This window comes from Manis javanica, chromosome 1, assembly GCF_040802235.1.
Source record: "Manis javanica isolate MJ-LG chromosome 1, MJ_LKY, whole genome shotgun sequence".
Lineage (NCBI taxonomy): Eukaryota > Metazoa > Chordata > Mammalia > Pholidota > Manidae > Manis > Manis javanica.
This window is the reverse complement of record NC_133156.1, coordinates 184948105-184969357: the sequence shown is the minus strand read 5'-3', so window position 1 is coordinate 184969357 and position 21253 is coordinate 184948105. Positions and strand designations below refer to the sequence as shown.

The following is a 21253-nucleotide window of genomic DNA, read 5'->3' as shown; positions in this document are numbered from 1 at the left end:
TCTCTGGGGAGCTTGTGGGACAATTGGATAAACTGGGATGGTGTGATGGATCGGAGTCTTGATCAGCAAATATTCATTGTTTTCTCCCTTGCCCTGGCTGCCATGCCTGTGTGTACATCCTGCCCCACTGACCTGGGTCTTGGCCACGTTGTGTTGGCCACTGGAATGTGAGCAGAGGCTTTGAATGTACATATATGTTTCTTCTATCTTGGATTCTTGTCCTTCACTATGAGAAGAATCTGCCTTGGGTCACCCCTGCTCCTTCTGCCTGATCCCCTAAATATAAGTTTTGGACATGTTTTGTTTGAGATGGCTATTACATATCTAAGCAGAGGTGTATATGATCTGGGGTTCAGGAGGTGGTCTGGGGGAAAATCTGCAGTGGGGTGGTCAGCAGATACATGACACTTAAAGCCTTGAGACAGATGAACTTCCCCAGGCTATGGATGGGACAGAAGTCCATGGAGTGAGCCTTGGTTTCCTCAAAAATTTAGAGGTTCAGGGAGATAAAAAAGAGTCAGCAAGGAAACAGAGGGAGAAGCCAGGGAGGCAGGCAACCAGGCCAGTGAGGGGTTCTGGGAACCAAGTGGAGAGGGGGCCCAGAGTTGGAGAAAGTGACCAAATGTTCCTCCAAACTCCTAAGAAGTCAGGGAGATAACATGCAGGACTGGCCGATGGGTTTTGCGACAGGGATGTCACCACTGTCCTTAATAAAAACATATTCCACAGAATCATGGGGTCAAAAACATCAGCAGAAGGACTTTAGGAGAGAATAACAGGACAGGTATTTATAAACATTGACAATTGTTACCAAAGCTTTGCTCAGAAATGAAGGGAGAGCAATGCAGCTGTAGCTGGAAGAGAAAGTAGCATCAGGAGAGATTTTTTTAAGCAACAGGGTAATAGAATAATAAGTTTGAAGGCTGATGGAGCTGACCCAGGAGAGGAGAGAGTGATGATGCAGTGAAGATGGAGGAGTGGTGGCCTGGCTCATCCCTTGTAAGGGGAGAAAGGTGGAGTGTGTGCACTTCCAATATGGAGGGGGCAGGAATGGTGGTGGGAGCTTTCCAGCGTTCTCTTCCAGTTGCATCAGCTTTCTCAGTGAAATAGGGTGCCAGGTCGTCAGCAGAGAGTTAGCATGCAGGAAACAAAGAAGACAGTCACCCTGGAGAGTTGAAGAATGAATGGACCAATGCTGTGTTGCTCACGTGCTGACCGGCAGTGACTCTTGTGAGCATGTTTACCTCCTGTCTAATAAAGTTTCCAGACAGACCTATGCACTAGGCCCTATTTTTGCCTCATTTACAGATGAAGAACTTGAAGCACAGAGTAGTCAAGAAACTTGCCCGAAGTTCCATAGCAAGAAAGTGGAAGAGTCAGAATTTGAACGCAGGCAGTCTGGCTCTGAGCCTAAAAACTTAATCACTAGCCTGACCCAGTTAAACTCATTCAAGTCTGTCACAAAACTGAACTAAATGGAATACCAGTTGAACTAATGTTTGTGGTGCAACCACTGTGCACACCCTGTGCACCGTGCCAAAGAACCACGATAACAATGCGCAGGTGGGACTACCCAGTTAAGCTGAGTAGCTAGACACATCAGACCCTCCCCAAAACATGCTGAGATCATTTGGAACCTTTATCTTGAGCAGGTGGACAATGTACAATGTGGTTCTCAGAGCAGAAAGAATTTAAAAGAAGGTAACTTGGGGCGGGGGGAGGAGTGCTGTTTGTCTTCCTATTTTTGGATGCTCCATCCTGCTCAGTGGGGAGGAGGGCTTCCAGGTATATGGGGGGCGTCTCGGAATTTTCTTTTTCTTTTAATCAAAGGTATCACTCTACAACACGAGAGTACTCGTTCCACTTATATAAGCATTTCCAAAAACCATTTTCTCGAGAAAGAGTGCTCATAATGCATCATCTACCCTCAACAGCCACCCACTTCCTCAAATGCAAGGAAGCTGGCAGTTTGAAAAAAAAAAAAAAGCCCAGAGGCAGCCGTTGTTTATCACAACCTCGCCTCAGTGAGGCCTGAGATTCTCTTGAGCAGGAGCTTTGCTTCTCATGACACGCGAAGTGTTAACTGGGATATTTCTGGTAAAACTGAAAGCAAGAAAAGCGGGGCGACACTTCACAAGGTCTCAGCCCCGGTGGAACTGTGGCCGGGGGTTCGGCAGGGTGGGGTGCGCGCCCCGAGTGACAGATGGATGGCCCTTTCTTCTGAGAGAAAGGAGACATGCCGGCAGACCAACCTCAAACCCCAGATTGCTTGTGAAGAAATCATAGAGGGGAAAACACGCGCACACCAACTAGAGCGGAAGATTGAAAAGGCAAGAACGGAGCGGACTGGGACTGACTGCCCGCTTCAGCAGCTACTCACCTGAACCAGAGGCAGGATGTCCCTGAAGTTGCCAAGAAACTGGGACTTCAGCCTGAGAGGGGAGGCTGGGAAAATAGGTACAGTCCGTGGTTTTTTTTTTTTTTTGCTGCCTTTGTGGTTCTTACACTTGAGCACCCACCATTTGCATGTTGGTCTGCAGGGAGCAGAGTCTACTTAAAAATGGAGCTCTTAGCAAATCTGGGCTTGGGGGAAATTTTGCATTCAAGTTGATATATTGCTCCAAGTTTTCAAACACTGGGAAGCAGTTCTCTTGTGTGTGGAGATGACAGTGGAATGGAGCTCTCCTGGTGTGTGGGGTCTGGGGTACTTTGGACGGGCTAATGCTACAGATCACACACAAAATTGTGAGTTTTTCTCATTTATCCTGGAAGGATAATTTCCCTCATGTTTGTTGGATACTCATCTGTATTTTGAATGTTTTTTGACAGGGGCACAGAGAGTAGAGTCTTTTGAAGTGCTTGATCTGTGAGTTTTGTGAGCCCCTTGGGCCTCTGGGCACTCTGTGGACTTAGGGATCTGAGGTGGGGTTGGTTAACTGGGGCAAAAAGTAAACTATGAGGATGAGGCAGGAGCACAGAGGCATTTGAAGGTATAATAAAGACACTTTTAGTTAAAGGGACAGAATGGAAGGGAATTATTATCTAAGGGAGTTGAAAAAGAGAGACACGTTTTTGATTAATTATTTTAAGGGATGCTGGCATGCTTTCTGAGCTATTCTGGCCTTTAATCCATCCTCTTCTCATTAATGATGATGGTGATACATTGATTTTAATCCATTTGTAATTGTTATCATGAGTTTCTTTATATGGCTTTCTTCCATGAAGTTGATCACAGTAATTTAGGATAGAACAATTTGGCTGAAGTGGTTCCATATGTTTTATTTGTATACCTGTATAGTGAGATAACTTCCTTGATATTAGACACAGGTAAGTATTAAAGTGTTTCTAGTGGCTTGGAGAAGTTTTGCTTAGAACAAGGTTTAGACTTGGGCTTCTAAAATTAGTGTGGTTAATATGCTACTAAAATATGTGGTCCACTACAAATTCACATAACGGAGTGTTAATGATGTAGGTCTGAGAAGCGATGTGAAAGAAGAATGAGAACAGTAAGAAGTCGTTTATCTTGGTAAGCAAGGAGGACTAGCAAGCTAAGAATCTTTGCATGCTGAGGTTGGTTCAGAAAATAGGTAGTGTACATACCTTTTACAGCTGCAAGAGAGTTTGCTCTTAGCTACTGGTTTTCCTAACTGGCTATTACCAATGTATTTAGCCAAGTAATTCTATGTCATAAAAATCTGATTTTAGAAGTAGAACTTCCATGGCTTAGTTCCTTTGAAAGTGTCCTGCTTCCGTTTACATAGGGTTGTCCTACCCTCTCACCATCTGTGTTTGAGCAGTCTCACTCTCTTGTTTAAAAAGAAGAAATGTGAGATAATTAATTGATGAAAAGGTTAAATGCTTTTTTTTTGGGATATAAAAAATTACCACAGTAGAGCTCAAGTCTGCATATTCTCAGACCTGGGATTAGGTTGGGTAGATTTCATGATTTCTACCAATGTTTCTTAAATCATGGTCGCATGGATAACCTGTGTCAGAGTCACTGCTAGTGCTTGCTATAAATGAAGATTCCTGGGCCCTCTCTGGACTCATGGGATCTGAATTTCTGGAAAGAGACCTGAGCATCTGCACTTTAACAAGTACCCACCCCTCCACCTAGTGAAGAAGCCCTGTTGTAGGGTCTGTGGTCTAAGTCACTAGATTAGAGAGTTACCATTCTTCCAGATCAGAGCATGGTGCCTGATCCTAGGGGGCATATAATAAATACTTGTTGACCAAATGACTGATTGACTACAAGCAAATTATATTATTTAGTATTGTTCAATGAAAAAAAATAATTGCATAATGAAATATAGAAGAGCCTGCATCAATATCCATGCCATTGACAAGTTTGTCACCCTGAGAGACTGGACTGCAGCCAGAACATTCTCACTGATGATAATTCAGGTCATAGGCTGAGTCGTCTGAGGGGAGAGAGTCACTGACTCAGCCATAGGACCTCTGGACCTCTCTCCAGCATCTTGTGTTCAGATACACCCATAGGAAATGGCTTAACAATATGTCAAGGAAGCTCACCTCTGTTAGGAAGATGCATGGAACTGGGAGTCATGTCAGGGAAGCCAGTGACCTGGGCTTTACCAGCCTGAGCTGTTGAGGAGTAGATCAGGGTGTCTCAACCTGGACTGGACACTATGGATATTTTGGAGGGGGTAATTCTTAGTGATGGGGGCTGTCCTGTGTATTATAGGATGCTAGTAGCATCCTTGTCCTCTACCCACTGGATGATGGTAACACCCCCCATACCAGCTGTGACAATCAAAAATACCTCCAGATTTGCTTGATATTTGGGGAGAGACATCTTCCATAGTAAAGAAGCACTGGAGTGAATGATCACCAAATTCGTGTGTTTATAAGGTCAATTGGGGCTAGAACCCAAGTATTACCCTATGATTCACTTTCTATGTCACTTTTCAGAAGGCTTTAGTTCGACAAAATTTCAGGGGAATGGGTAGGAGCATGAGCGGATACCAGGTTCAGCACATGTTTAGGGAAATAGCAAGATGCTGACCTATTATGTGGTCCAGGAAGGGGCCTCAGCTTTTTTTTTTTTGGCTAGCTGTGCTTCCATGTTCCCCTAAGAATGTGGCCGGGCCACCCTGCATCTGATCTAGTGACCATGGTAGGGACCAGGATTGGAGGAAAGGGCAATGCAGAGCAAACAGACTTGACTTAAGGTAAAGTCAAGGTCCTTTAACATCTTAAATTTAGGTCCATCAGTTAAAATCTTGACAGCCTCCCACTGTGTTCATTCACTGCTACTCAAATCTTTTACCCTCTCACATATTTGTCTACCTGAATCACAAGCCCTGGAGTTGAGTGTGCTAGACTACGGCACCCTTTCCTGCACACTGTCAGGGAGCCTGGCACATCCAGTGCCTTCCGCATGGTGCTGCACTGAGAAGGCATTGCCCACCCAGGGAAGCCCCCTTTTGCCCTGTGGTTTGGGAGTTCTTAGTTAGGAAACTGCTCAGTGAATTTCAGGACCACCTGCACTGTATCCACTAGTAAGCACATCTTACTGTTTCTCAGTTCTCCCAAGCCAAAATAGGGGAGAACAGGCCCTAGAGAGCATGTGACTCTGAGATACATAATGAAAGCAGCTATGGAGGGGTGGTTGCTTTCTTTTCCCTTTTTATTCCCTTTGAAATTTAATGTTGAAGAAAAATTATTAAGAAACAAAAATTTATTATTCTAGATTCCCAAATAATACAGTGAATAATGACAATACTGGAGCATTTTTTCCCCACTATTTTTCCATTTGATAAATCATTATTTGTCTGGTATGGGGTCTAGTTTTGTACTTTAGAAAATCAGAGTAAAAGGAATGCGAACAATTGTTACTCAAGACCTTTGTAACTAGACCAATTTATAACACCATAAAACTTTAGACAATATAGGCTTTATTCTTGTTAAATCAGATTTGAAAGCCTAGTTTTAGATAGATGCATAGATTGATACATAAATACACAGAGATAGAACTGAATACACAAAAGTCCTATGAATAAATAAAAAGTTACTAAAAAATGAACATGAGTAGGCATTTTATAGATCAGGAATAATACTGCCAATAAACCTGTGCAAATGTGCTTAATCATGATAACCAGGAAATGTAAAGTAAAAACACAAAGGTTTACTTGTTTTCACTGACCAAATTGCCTAAAATGAAAAAGTCTGACAATATCAAGTGTTGTCAAGGATATGGAGCAATAGGAACTCACAAACGCTGAGGATACAACCATTTTGGAAAACAATTTGGGAGTGCTTACTGAAACCGATAGTGCACAAACTCTATGAAACAGCCATTTCACTCACGAGACTGTCCACTGGAGAAGTGATGGTGCCTGAGAATGGGGACATATGTACAGAAGTTTCATAGTATTGCTTGTAATAACCAGAGACAGGAAACAACCCAGTTGCCCATCAATAATAGATGGGAAAATAAACCATAGTATCTTTGTAAAATGGAATGCTGCACAAGAGCAAAATGTATGGTTAAGTGGGACTGATTAGCAAAAACTTAATATTCTGCAGAAAAGGAAAGTCAGAGAGAGTAGAACTGTATTCATTTATATTAAAGTTAAAAACTATATGTATATGGCAAAACTATAAAGAAAAGCAAGGAGTTGACTAATATAAAATTCAGGGTGGTGGTTATTTCCAAAGGGGAAAGGAAGAGAAATGCCTTGGGGAAACCTAATCTAAGTGGTAGGTTCATGAGAGTTTACTTTATTATTGTATGTAAATGAAGAAAGAAACGAGCATATAAATAAACTCTCAAAAATCTGGAAGGATGTACACACAATTTGTTAATAGTAGTAACTATAGGTGAAGGATTTATGTGTGAGATAAACCCACATACATATGTATTATTCTTTTATAAGTATTTTCCAGGCTTTCTATAGTGAATGCATATTAAATATACTATTAAAAAATACTGAAACTAAAACAAATTTCAAAGTGCTTGGTCAGGCATGTGGGGGTAAGGTTATAAAGGCAATACCTGCTTGCTGTCAATCAGCAGCCAGCTGCAAAGCCCTCGTCTGACTGCAGAGGTTGGTCATCTGCGGACTTCTGGACCTCTAGAGCCAGAATACGTGTTTTTCTTGGAAGACCTAGGTGGCCTCATAGTCACCAGGGCAGCCTGCATGAGCATTTTCCTCATTTTTTCTGAACACAGAAGTGCTGGTCCCCAAGTTGGAAACCCCAAGACTGTGCAGGCCGGCTGAGCTGCTCTGTGTTTGTTTGGCATTCAGCTTTCATGAACACATTCTTTACACTTCATTGTCCAACTTGTGCTAATCCAGACCACCCTGAGTTCTGGAGCAAATGTAGCCTATCTGTTGTGGCTGAAGCCTTTGCCCTCACTCCCTGGGGGCTCCGGCCCCGGGTGGATAAAGGGCTCCACACGCGCAGGCAGAGTCCGGATGAGACAGGGCCCTCCTCAGACAGCACTGACGCAAGATGGGAGCTCCTCTCAGGCTCCAGACCTGTCTTTAGTCTTTGTTCAAGTGAAAAATGTCCATATGTGTTCCTGACTTACCTTTAGACATAAGTTAAATTCTTTCCACACCCTAAAACAGCAGCAGAGTGAAGACAAATGAGTGGTGACTTGAGGGTTTTCCGCTCACTCAGGGGCAGTCCTCCCTGCAGTCACTAGGCAGGCCTCACTTAGATTGTGTACGTTGTGTCCAACTGGGAGCCACAGTGCACTTGGAGCTCAGTGTACGTATCTCTGAAGATGCCTGCAGAGGAAGGTGCCCCAGGCTCCTGGCATGTATGCACAGCCATGAGTACCTTCTAGCCAAGGAGTTGCTGCCTCTCTGGCTCACAGTTTACAAAGCAGCGGCAGTGGGACAGGAGCGCCCTATGGAGACTGCCCCACCCCTTCAGACCTGGAGCCTGGTTCTTTGAGTCAGGAATGCCCATCATGGGGGTGCCGGAAAGATCCTGGACTGATTGGGAAGAATAAGTTGGTAATGATGGTCCCTTCACACACCAGACCACTTGATAGAAAAGAAACATAAGCCCTTATGAGGCAGCACCACGGTTGGCTAACTGGATGCAAGAGAAGGGAGTGTGTGAATAGCTGCAATGCAGCCCCAGTGGGCTGCAGAGACCAGACAGCAGTTGTGGAGAGTCAGAGTCCCCCCGGGGCCAAGCATGGTGAGCCACAGGCCCACCGGAGGCGTTTCATCCAGGGGATGCTATGGAAATTCTGTGGAGCTCCCGGTGGGAACTGAGTTAGGGAAGTGACAGAGAGAGAAAATAATTTACATTTCTTGTTTTATGCTTTAGTCATTACCATTTCTCCTCTTTGAACGCTTTCTAAAAAACCAAAAATCACTTTACAATAGGTCCCATAGGTCTGGAGCCAAATATAAAACAGGCTTGCTCCTGCGGGGCTTACAGGCTAGTGGGGCAAGACATTAAAAAAAAAAAAGACAAGTCCTATGATAAGAACAGCCGTGCAGCCAGAGAAGGGGGCCTACAAGTAAGAATTCTGGCCTCACCCCCTCTCCCCATCACTGCCAACCGTTTTCTTTAAGGCACAGGCAAACATGTTCTTCAGTTGAGTCTCAGACTTGACATCTTTCTGGTACTGGTTTTCTTGTGCATAGTTTCTGTTTCTTTGGAGAAGAAATCTGCAATTTTGTGTAGCTCCTCTTTATGAAGGGAAAGGGATTAAGCTGCAAGTCCACATCAGCTGGCCCTCCTCACCTGCCTAATGTTTCCTGTCACCTCTGCTTCCCCAAACACACACACACCCACACTCCAGATCTCAGCCACGTCTGACCTTTTCAGTTTCCTGCTCTCTCTCATCTGCCTGGAGCCCTCCTTAACTCAGAGCTCCCTTTCTACCACCGATTCCTACCCATGCTTTAGTCATAGGTAGACATCTTGTCCTCTGGGAGCACCTAAGGCTGAAATCACAATAATAATAATTTCTCACAGCACTTAAACAGAGAGGCTGATCACTCCAGAGACTGTGGGCTTCCTTTAAGGTGAGCTTGCATGATATGAATCAACCCTACCAACCAATCACTTGGTTTTTGAACAAAGAAATTTGTCCTTAATCAGTAATATACAATACCAGTGTTCCAGGTCCTCCATGAAAAGAATAAACTCAAATTGCCTGTAAAAACTGGCTAAGGGACAAATTGTCCACTGAGTCCTGATAGGAGTGTAGGAGGGCAGCAGCGGGTGTGGTACCAAAGAGAAGGCATGGTTCTGGGCTTTCTGTTAATTTGTAGTGAATCCCAAAGCAAGTTGCCTGTAGGATTGATAATATATATGTTGACAGGAAGGAAGTACTTCATGCACATAATGCATGTCAGGTGTTCAGCGAACATGTTTCCTTTCCTTTCAGATAATCTCATTTCCAACTTCAAATCAAACTAGAGGCTGTCTTTGGACTCCATTATGCTGGCGCCCTTGCAGAGTGGGCTCACTGAGTTCTGCTTGAATGTTACACCCTCAGTTTTTATCATTATTGCAAATAATGATTTCATGAAATTTGCTCCTGATTGTGTTGTAAACATGAGAACAAGGACTAGACAATGGCAGTAATGCCTAGGTGACTCTGTAAGAAAATCCATTGAAAGTTCAGTGCTCAGAAATGCTTTGTCTACTTACTTCCTATTTTCTGGTAAGACCATTGTGCAACTTACTGTCTTTTTCTTTTTGTCTTGGCTGTCAGGAAGCTTGGAGCTAAATTGAAGCTCAATAATATTTTCACTCACTTGATTAGCACACTTACATTTTCTTTTGTCCTTGGTATAAATTTATGTGTTCATTGCAAGTGAGTTTTCTATCTGACTATGAAAACCCCATAAAGTCTGTTATTCTAGGAATAGAGTGTAAGTATGTACAATATGTCAGTACACAGCTCTGCAGGTATTCTCTGGGTAGATTTCACACCAATTAGTAGCAACGAAGCATTACAGTTTCTCTAAGAATGGTGTTCAGATAATGCCAATGATGAGAATCAGTTCTTTTAGATAAGTGAAAACACAATTCCACGACCACTCACAGTCTTTATCTGGAGTTGCATAAAATGATGGACTCTTTGAGTACATTGAGCTCAGTCATTTCATTGCATTACATTCATTCATTCATTCCTTTATAAATAAAATACCTATCTGCTCACATGTACATGACAGGTTCTTTTCAACAGGAAATTGTCAAGATTTGGCTCCTTATGCTGCTGATAATGCCCAGCTCTCTTAAAAAAGTGTTTTTCAACCTCACTGCCACAATATATTCTCTGTAAGCTGTGAGGTGTCTGTCAGCAGGTCTGTGACTGACTCCGGGGCAGCTGCTTCACCTCCCGGCCTGCTCCCTGTTCTACTCACCCACTGCCCAGATCTACCCCCACTGGTCTGAATTCCAGAGGGGGCTGGCGAGACACTGCACTGCTGGACCCTGGCCTGCAGCTTCTGAACAATTTGTATGCTTCCTTGTTGGCTTGAGAGTTTCAAAGTGAAAGAGGAAGTGCTGCAATGTAAAGATTTTGAGGCTGATGTACAGTATTACTTCCTATTTTAAAATTATTTCATAAAGTTTACAAATAGAATTTTCTGACAATGTCAGAGCCAGCTACAGTAAAATGAGGCAGCTCTCTGTGATATGGTTGTTAGAAGGCTAGCTTTGGAGTCAGGCTGCGTACATTTGAATTCCACCATCACTGATTGCTAGCCGTATGACTTTGATCTTCACCTGTAGAATGGGCACAATCAGGGTGCTAATCCACATGGTTGTGGTGAGGGTTAAAGAAGGCAAGCCTTGCAAGCCCCTTAGCGTAATAGCAACATTGGCATGAGCTTCCTAAACGTCAACTGTCCCCGCCATCTCTGCCATATGCATCCCTAGAGTGTTGGCACCACTCCAGCACCTTCTAACCTAGTTGTTGGTGACACCCCAGCCAGGTGTTAGGAGTTTGTCTCAGTCCAGTTTAGTTCTTTCTTCTCTGTAGACGAGCGGTCTTTACAATGTCTGCTGGTCCCCTTTCCTACCTGGCCATGCTCGTTTGCAGCTGATGGGACTTGTGCTGTTCCTGCTCCTTTTAGTCCAGGCTTTGAATGTGCAGTCCCTCCTTGATGCTTACGAATTTTATCAATGGTATTTACTTAGCTGGCTCAGTTTTCTTCCCTTGTCCTCGTCCTTCTTGCTTCTCTTTCTTTGTTCATTTGTCTCCTCCCTGAACCAGTGCAGAGCTTACACTGTGACTCTGGTGAGGAGAACGAGGTGCTCCTGGTAAGGTTCAGGTAGGTGTCTGCCGTAGGAAGATCACTGTGTCCCTGCTGTGGGGGTGGGGGGAGTTCCTCAAGCCTCCCTCACCAGGCTTAGGCACAGAGTGCCTCTGGGTTGTGCCCGCCTCGAAGGCCATCCCTCACCACTGAGGAGCCACCTCCTTGGAGCTGCTGACATGCACCTCTGGCCACTGAGGTGCAAGTGAAGCTGTTTGGCCTCACTGGGGTCAGTGTTTTATGTTTGTGATCACTTACATGTGGGTTACAGCAGCAGGCTAGTGTTTTCAGTTACTGTAAGAACCTGCATGTGGCCTGCTGTTAATTTTCAGATCATTACTTTTAGATATAATTGTGAGGAAGCCACAGGACCTTCGAAAAGAGACTCCAATCTTCCTTGGTCTCAATTCTACCTAAGGGTTTTTGTGAGCATATTCTTGTCCTCTAACTATCCTTCTGCATTTTATTCTGTGTGTTCCTTCAGTGAGAACCCAGCAACCCATTTTCCTGGTGGGTGAGGCACCTCACCACGCACAGGAGTCAGAGTTCTGAAGACAGCAGGTACCGAGTCTAGCTGTCAGTGCCAGTCCATTCTCAGCCAAGGTCCTTTGTGCTCTGTCCTGAGACCGCCTGCCATCTCTTCATTTGCCACTGATTCCCCTCGAAGACATTCTGAGTTCTCCTGCTCAGCTAGGGCAACCAGCCATTTCTATTTGCCTATGGCTCAGGGGATTCCTGAGTTACGAGACTCTCAGTGGGAAAACCAGCAGTCACCTGGTCCCAGCACTGTATGTCTAAAAACAAAGTATTTTGAGAATATAATACCATCATTGTGGTAGGTACTCTGGATATCTATTGACTTGAACTTGGGGTGAGGTCACACAGTCTAGGGCAAAAATGAAATTATAGGAAAACTTCTTAAAACCTTGAATTATTGTTCTTTTTTTTTTAGTACCCACTGTCAGAAATTCTTCCACATTCTTTCTCCAGTCTATCCAAATCGGTCATGCTAGCTTCTTCCATCTGTTTTTATAAAGTATTCTCTTCTTGCTGATACTTCCTCTGGAAGGATTGAGAGCCACACCTGTCAGTCGTACGGTAGGGTGTGTCTTTCCAGAATCACATGAAAATCTCTGCCCTTGTGGAATCTATATCTGGTCCCTAGATTTGCCATTCTATTTTCTGGATTTTTTGTCACTCTATCCCTCCATCCCCATCACCGTGGCCACTATCCATCTCCTCCTGGAAGCCTTCCTGAATTGTTCAAGGGGGATTAATCCCTCCTTCTGTGAAATTGCACTACTTTGCTCATTTTCCTTCTATTCTAGTAACACATATTTATCAGACATCTGCTATGTGCAGGGCCTTGCACTAGGCTCAGGATGTAAGAAGATAAAAAAGATTAAGATTTTGATCTCAAGTACTCATAGTCTCATTGTAGAGACAAAGGGAAACAGGGTTCTTCCCCTAAAAGAATCAAAAGTTCGTAAGTGAAGTAACTGCAGTGGTGACATTTAAAAAGCTGACACAGGGTTTGTTCTGTAATAAAGTATCTCTGCTCCACTTGAGCCACAGACCCTAAATATCTACAAGAGGCAAGTTTTTACTTGTTAATTCAAGTCTATACTCTCCTTCCAAAAAAAGCACAGTTTCCACCTCCAGGTTGCTTTTCTGAAAAATAGCCAGTAGAGGGCCCCCACAGACCACAGAGTTGTATTTCTGCTGAAAAACGGTCTGTTTGCATGGTTGCTGTCCAGAAGGCCCTGAATTTAACCAGTCTCTGGTCAGCACTAAGATAGCCCCATATCTTCTCCTTCTGTGGCCTGAAATGCACAGCATGATAATGAAAGCGATTTAGTCACTTTTATCTCTTTATAAATAAAAGGTGATGTTCCAGATAACAAATGTTCTTGAAAGAAAAAAAGAAATACAAACCAACTCAACTAAGAAGCCAGACCTGAGTGTGTGTGTGTCTTTAAGAACACAGCCCTTGAAGTGAGATAAGCCTGGGTTTGATTTCCAGCTCAGCCTTTTATCACTACTTTGACTTTGGGGAGGTAGCTTTAATTTCTCTGTGCCTCAGTTTTCTCATTTGAAAAACAGGAGCAGTAGCTCTGCATACTTCTAGAGTTGTTAGAATCACATAATGTGTGTACTTAGTATAGTGCCTGGAAATAAACTGTGCTTATTATTGGTAGTATCTATCGTTTGATGGCATCACCTCCAATAATACTTCCTCCAACCGGCTCAGCTGCTCATACCCATAAGCAAACCATGTCATCCCTATAATTGTACCATCTCTGAAAATCTCACGTATCAGGCTTCCTGTGCTGTGACCACCACCACATCCTACGTGCCCAGCTCACCCCCTCCAGCAAGTCTCTGACCTCAGGGGCTGCCATTCCATTGGTCGTGCCGCTGTTTCACTCTCAGTCATCCATTACCACTGCCTCATCATAGATCGCTGATTCTGGTGTTATAGAACTGCTGAACAGACACTCTTAAATCCTCTGCCTCTCTCTGCCAGTGTCATCACCCCTGGATAAATCCGTAGTCCTGTTTAAGTCCAATAATCCACCTTCTCGGTGCCTGTACCTGGGCAGCTGCATGTGCCTGGAGAAAATCAGGCCAGTTGGCTGCCTGGATTAACTTCCTATGCCCACCTTGTAAATTCACTTTTCTTTTCCCAAAACCTTTTTTTTCTCTCCTCAAGGCCGTTAAACCTCCTCCCACCAACAACCTCACTTCTATATTTCACAAAGAAAAATATGTGCAGTTGAATGAGAAACATCTAATTTTCCTACCGCCAAATGCTAAATGTTCACCTCCAGTACTGCCCTCAGGCCTGGGAAAGGGGCCTCGGTTTGGATGCCTAGATCTTGAAGGCTCCTGCTCCTGTCTTGGCTCCAGCTATCTTCCTCCTCGTAGGGTGAGGGATCTGGCCCACCTGCAGCCTGTGCCCTGTTTGCCTTCTAGACCACACAGGACTGTGAAATTACCTACACAGAGGGCCAGAGCTGTCTCCAGGGCCTGTTTTCCTGGGTCCCCGAGGTGGTGGTTCTGAGAATAGATGGCAGAGAGGCCCCAAACAGAGACTGAATGTCTGGGCTGACATGTCCCCCTGCCTGTGTGTGACGTCCCCCATTGTTTGAAAGAGAGCTGTGGTGGGAAGGGAAGGGGTGTGACTGCAGGATGGGGGCCTTCACTCGTATTCTTGCCACATGGTATTAAATATCAGCGGTGGGCCTGGCCGCTTCTCACCAGTCACCTGCCGTCAGCCTGGTTAAGCACTGGTGCATGCCGCTCCACCAAGAAGGTTCTCACCAAAGGCACTAATGATCTCTACCCTGGCAAGCCAAGGGTGAATCGTCTTCTCTTCTCACTGCACTGCTTTGTGGCATTTGACGGTCAACCATTCTGTCCTTGAGATAATTGCAAGGTTTCCCTGATGCAACTCTCCCTGGCTTCTCTTTGCCTCATTAGCCACTGTTTCTGACTCTTTGCTGGAGTCTCCTTCCCCACCAGACCTCTAAACTTTACAGTGTCCCAAGAAGAACCAGCTGCATCATTTGTGGGGCCTGAAGCAAAGTGAAAATATGGAGCCCCTTGTTCCAAATGATTAAGAATGTCAAGATGATGACAGCAGAGCATTAAACCAAGCTCTGGTTCCTGACCCACTTCCCTTGTCCTCTTCTCTTCATCTATCCCCACTCACTGGCGTCTCATCCCTTCCCATGGCTTTAAATTCCATCTGCACCTTTGTTCATTAGCCACAAGCTCTCACCGGTTCTAAGATGCTGTCTCCACCTGGTCGTCTCATGGCTTCTCTCTCCCAGCACGTCCAACATAAACTTTGGAATTCTCTCTCTTCCCACCCCTTCCCACCTTGCTTACCTGACCTTAACAAAAGGCTCCATCACTTATGTTGCTCAGGGTGAAAACCCAGTCATCTTCCATTCACCTTTTTCCTCTCCCACCCTGCATCTAATCCACCAGAGTAACTTTTGGATTCATTACCGATTAATGTCTCCGGTATGATGATTTCCATTATCTCTGATACTGTAAACATCACTTCTTGCTGTGTACTGCAATCATTCGCTAACAGGTCTTCCTGCCTCCATGCTTGCCCTATACCACATATTCTCTGTGCCAATGCCAGACTCAATGTCTTTTTCAAGAAGAAATCAAGTTATGTTTTATCTTTTTCAGAGCCTGCATTACACATAGAATGAAATTCAGACAATGATCCCTGCCTATGGAATCTGACCCCTGTCCTGCTCTCCCAACCACTTCTGCTCCTCTCGCACTGCCCCAGCCACACCCATCTTCTGGCTGCTCACTTCTGGCAGCCCAAGGCTACCTCAAGGCCCTCTCTCTCTGAAAGGCCCTTCCCAGATCTTACCGTGGCCTTTCCTCCTTTCCATTCAGTTTTGGTTCAGATAATATTATCTCTTCCATAGTAGCTAATACAGCCCCCTCTACTCCAGGCTTTCTTTATCCCATTATCTTATTTTATTCATCCTTTTTGTGCCTGGAATGATACCCATTTGTTTGCGTGTGTGTGGTCTCCAACCCCCATTAGACTGGAAGCTCCTTGAAGACAGGACTGTGTCTATTTCCTTCACTTTTAGATCCTCACTGCCAAGAACAGCACCTGGCATTCGGTAAGTGACCAAGGAGATTCCTGTGGAATAGCAGGAGCTAACTCTCCCCCACCCCAGTGAGAGGAAGGAAGTCAAAAAACGACCAACGCATGTTTCTTGCTACCCTTATTAGTGGTGAGCAGTGGTTTGGTCCAGAGAGAGAATCCAGACTTCCTTATAGAGAAGGAAGTGGGGCTTTTGGTTTCTGAAGCTAATTTGGAAGAGCATGTGGGTGACTGACTGTTTCACTGTTCTCGAGAGATCAGGACCTAAGTCACAGGGCTCAGACTGCTGAACAGGTCAAAGGGATTCTTCTTGTTCCTGTAATCGAAGTCCTCTTGACTCAGGGGACTGGGAGACCCATGTCCACCAGCCCTACTCCCCTCCACCTCCTCTTTAACTGGACATCGGTTCTCCTCTCTATCATCTAGGGAGCTCCTAGCTCAGGAGCAGAGCAGCTTTACTCAGGAAAACAAATATTAACGTTATACGTGGGTGTTGCTAATGGTCAGTTAGTGGGTTAGATGAGGGCTGAGGACAAGCAAGCAAGAGGAGGAGAGGAAGATGGAGATAGGAGAGAGGCACCCGGGGAAGGCAGGGTGGACGGGGAGGCAAAGTGGGGAATGTGAAATGGGCAGAAGAGAGGAGCCGCTATATATTTTTTTGCAGTTTGGGAGGATTCTCTTCAAAGCTGCGTAAGTTGATTTTGACCAGCCACCACCCAGCAGCCAAACTGAGCTTGTCAACCACATATTCAAAAGATAATTCTGCTCTTAGTCAATTCCTGGTGACTGAGCAGCCTGTGATCGCTACTCTGGACTATTTCACTGAAACTTCATTCTCCCTTTGGAGAGATTAGAAAGCCAAAACCAAGATTTCTGGGACACCCTTGCTGCTGGGGTTCTAGAAATAGGTCACATTTTGCCAATGAGATATGCTTGGATGGGATCTGAAGGTGGCAGTAAAATGTGGAGATCTTCCTGTGGCTCCTTGCTGGCTGTTGCTGCTGACAAGCAAGACTGGGGCTCATGAGGCTGCCAGCTGCAGAGCCGCAGGGTCCCCTCTCCAGTGTCTCGGGCAGGGGGTGCAGTGGAGGGACCCTACTTGTGAACTTCCCCAGAGGCGGTGACTCCCTGAGGGAATCAGGTCTGTTTGGCTAGGGGCTTAGCGCCTGCTCCTTCAACCACTCCAAACATTTGTAAGCACCTAAATCCTTATAAGGCAGTTCCTACTTCCTGCACTGAGCTCTGATGGATAAACTGACTTATGTCACCATTGCAAAGTCTGCACACCACTCTGTCACCTTCTCGACCTCAACGGCCCATTCCATACATTATTCCACCAAATATGTCTCCTGAGTCTCTGGTGCCCAGCAGCCAGTTAGTCCCTCAAGGACACACTCCCGTCACTCAGACATTCTCCAGGAAGCTCACCAACCCACAGGAAAATCACCCACAGTGACCCCAGCTAGCACTTCTGGGGTCCTTCAGAGACAGCCGTCAGGCCAGTGGCCTTCCATTCTAGTTGTTTCTCACCATGCACGCCCTCTGTTGTCCACTCCTCTCTCCTCTATCAAATGGCCAAGATCCCCTTGGAAAGTGAAGGAATGGGAACGGTCAGTTTCATTTAATGTTCTGCTGTTGCAACCTTGAAAGTCAATCATTTTTAAACAAGGGGCTGCACATTTTCATTTTGCTCTGCGCCCTTCACATTATATAGTTGACTCTGACATTCTTCCACCTTATATTCCAGGGAGTGGGTCATCTCTGAGCCCATATTTGACCTCAGGACCTCTTTTTCCCCAGATAGTGCACCATCAGTCCCATTCATTCTGTCTGCTCCCTGTATCACAAATCTTCTCTCTTCTCTCCGTTTCAGGCCCAGATTCCCCTGCAAGCCTCCTAACCATTGCCCAGCCTCCAGTTCTCACAGTCTTTAACTTATTCTCTGCCAGCTCCCCAGTGCCTGCATGTGTTGACAGTTTCATTGATTGGAGCAGTCACCCCAGGCTCAGGAGGGAATCATGCAGCGTTGGCATCAGGCTCTTGAGCAGAACCTTCCATATTCCTCCTCTGAATCACTGGTTGTCAAACTTGGCCACTCACTGGAATTGGCTAGGGAGTTTTTTTTTTAATTCTGCCAAGATTCTTCTCCAGAGATACCAATTTAAGTGGCAGTGGTATGATCTGGGTATTTGGGTTTTTGTAAGCTCCCATGTGACTAGATATGCAGCAAAGTTTGGGGTCTGTCGCTGGGTCTGCTGACAGGACACAGGGTCAGTTGACACTTAGTTCACCTGCTCAAACCATGAATTGCCTGTGGAGTATCCTAGAAGGGCTTATATTTGGAATAATACTGCCGACTCCAAAAATTGTAGACCACTTCTCTTTCTGTGACTTGCACCTGTACACAGTATCTCATCCACCCCAAAGGTATTAAGGAATGCTTGTCATCATTCAGAGTCCAGAGGGGGTGCAAGACTTGCTCACACTCTCCTGGTGAGTTGGGTGGGCTGCCTAGTCCCAACCAGTCTTCTTACTCCAACTCACGTCTCATTGCTTCAGTGACTCTGGGCAGAAACCAGAGGAGAATGGGAAGGGCCAGGAAAAAAAATAAGCTGTGTAAAACAGGGACCCAGTGCTAAGAGGGAAGAGAGAACATGGGAGATACACAGCATGAGTAAATATGGCTAAAGAGCCACCCGGGCATTTGGCACCTTCTAGAGGACAGTACGGGGCTTCTTATTCTCCAGTCAGCATGGATTTCCTCTTCCTTCTCTCATGCCTACCCATGACATTTTTCCTTTCTGGCCCAAACAGCTTCAGAGTGGTGTATGGTTACACATATATACCTGTATCGTTATCAGGCCTATAGCCAGTGTCCTTGCCTTTGGGTTCTGGAATGGCTTCAATAAGCTCACAACTCTCCCAAAATTGTGTGAAAAATACACACGTACATGCAGGTTCTCAAAGGACTCTGTAATCTTACAAGGGTTAAACCCACTGCTTTGTGTCTCTAAACGTAGAAAAACCTCTCCACCAGGAACCTTGTGATATTTAGATATGACGTGATGGGCATATGACTCCCATCCCCTGCCCCACCCCTCCTGCCAAAGGTGTCTTCTGGGTGTTGTGTGCAGAGAGGTGGAGGAACCGGTAAGCCCGACTGGGGAATGTCACGTGGGTTCCTGGTCCACAGCCTCTTCCTGGCGGGGGCCCACAGGAGCCTGGCCGTCCTGGGAACACCCCGCATTGCCCCTCGGTGCGGAGCGGCAAGTTTGGCAGCACGTCTGCGTCCCAGGCGGAGTGTAAACTGGAGCCGACCGTGACCACCAGATGGCAGCACACCCAGGCCGGGCTGCGGCGGATACCGGCGCCGCCGGACCGGGGAGCTGCAGCCGGCGAGCTGAGCGCGTTCGTGGCGGCCATTTCATTAGCTTCAAAATACCGTAACCGTGTGGGGCAGATGGTTGAATTTTGGACCGCACTTACTGTGTTGGGGCTGGGATCTACTGTACTTTCTGCCTTCCACCTCGTTCTTACATCCTAAAGGGTAGGGAGCAATATTACCCTCCACAGCCTGACTTGGCTTGTAAGGAGGGAAAACTTGGGACCGCCACAGATAAGTAAAACTTGGGAAAGTTCATGAAATCAGCTATGAAAACTGTGGGGCATAAGTCATGGTTCCATCTGTTCTGTAGCAGTGTAAAGATTGCAAGCTGTTCTTCCAGATAGGACAGAAAAAAGGGGGACAAAGTTTATGCATTGCACTTCAAGGGGAGAACTGCCATTTCTTTTTCAAGCGACCCGAGGCCCAGAGGCACTATTTCAGGGTAAGCTTCTAGAGGATAGGTGGCCTTATTGTCGCTTTACAGATGAGAGTCATGGGCCTTTTTGAGGCTGTTTTCCCAGGTCCCCTCTCAGAGGGCTTCCAACCCATTCACCGTGAGTGACCACAGGCTTGGCCCTTGTAACCTGCTTCTGGAGGCAGAGCTGGGTGAGCAGGGAGAACAGGGAGCAGGGTGACCGGCAGGCTCAAGCGGCAGCGATCTTGTCTTCTCTGTCTGATGTTCACAGAGAATGGGCATTTGGAACTGAGCCCTGCAAATCACATGGCACTAAGAGGAAAGCCCTGGAACTCGGTTAAGAGCTCAAACTTACAAAATCCACCTTGATTTCACTCATCTTGAGCTGTGACTTTTTTTTCTCAAAATTTCCTTAGATTTTTTGAAATAATATGGTATCTTTAGAAAATGACACACACATTATATTTTTGTGTGTGTGTGTGTGTGTGTGTGTGTGTGTGTGTGTGTGTGTGTGTGTTTATCCAAGTTCCTTAACTCAGCACTGTTGCCCTCGGAGCAATTCTGTGGTGGGGGTGCTGGCCCATCCACTGTCCAGTACTTAGCAGCCTCTCCATCTGCACTCCATCCACTGGATGGAGTACAGCCCTCCCAGCTGTGACAACCAAAACTATCTCGACTTTGCCGAGTATCCCCTGGGGGTAACATCATCCCCAGTTGAGAATCACTGATCTATCATCTGTCTGCCTATCTATTTATCTACCTTTCTTAAACTTTGATTCAGAATTTGTTTCTTGTAACCAAAACATTTGTTGACCAAGACTATGGGAAAACATGGAATGATTACGTGAACTGCCCATATGATTCCAGGGAGTTAGCGGCAGAGCCAAGACTGGGTATGAGGTCTCCTGAACACTGCCCAGTGGGCTTTCTACTACTTTCCACAGGAATACTCCTTTGCGGGCTGTCTATCCCTACAATACCTGCCCTTGTGCCATCCCTTATGCTAAAGCCCAGCACCACTGGAATTAGGAGGTTGTGTTTATGGAAGGAAATACCCTGGCTTATTCCCTTATTTGTTTGGGCACCAAAATGAATAATCCTGGAGAGGATCACGGTTGGACTTTGTTAAGGGGAGTGGGCTTGCTGCTGGGGATGTCATGCCAGGGCCTTCCCTAGCCCCTGTGAAAGTGAAAAGCTAAATGAAGGAGTACCTCTGCTGACTCTGAGATCCTGCTCCCTTACAACCTGGGGATATTTAGCTTGATAGATCAGTCTGCCCCACATTCCCATGTTTTTTGAGGCCACTCACCTCGCCCAAGGTTACCGTGGGATGGTAGATGTCACTTTTTTTTTCCATTTAGAACTTACAGTAGCTATGGAAACTTCTGAAGGTCAGGAGGAGGTGAAAACATCAGAGAATTCTGTGTAACAAATGTGCAACAAATGTGAGTAGGTAAAAAAATATCATTTTGAAATTGGCGTCTGGTAGAATTTATTAATTTTGGTCTGCAGTTACATGAGTTTTTGCAAATGCCTAGAGT

At 45.6% G+C, this 21253-nt stretch overlaps 1 protein-coding gene across 2 annotated transcripts in view; it reads left to right on the top strand.

Moving 5' to 3' along the window:
* Positions 1-2028: 2028 nt before the first annotated feature.
* Positions 2029-21253, top strand: part of ARHGAP25 (Rho GTPase activating protein 25) — a 79630-nt gene continuing 60405 nt past the window's right edge. Inside the window, exon 1 of one of the 2 annotated variants that reach the window (XM_017654761.3) lies at positions 2029-2457. In XM_017654761.3, coding sequence (XP_017510250.3) covers positions 2397-2457 — 61 coding nt within the window. In that variant the 5' untranslated portion in view covers positions 2029-2396. Of the gene's footprint in view, positions 2458-2507; positions 2746-21253 lie in introns of those variants that run through there. The other variant, XM_017654760.3, reaches the window with a different exon arrangement.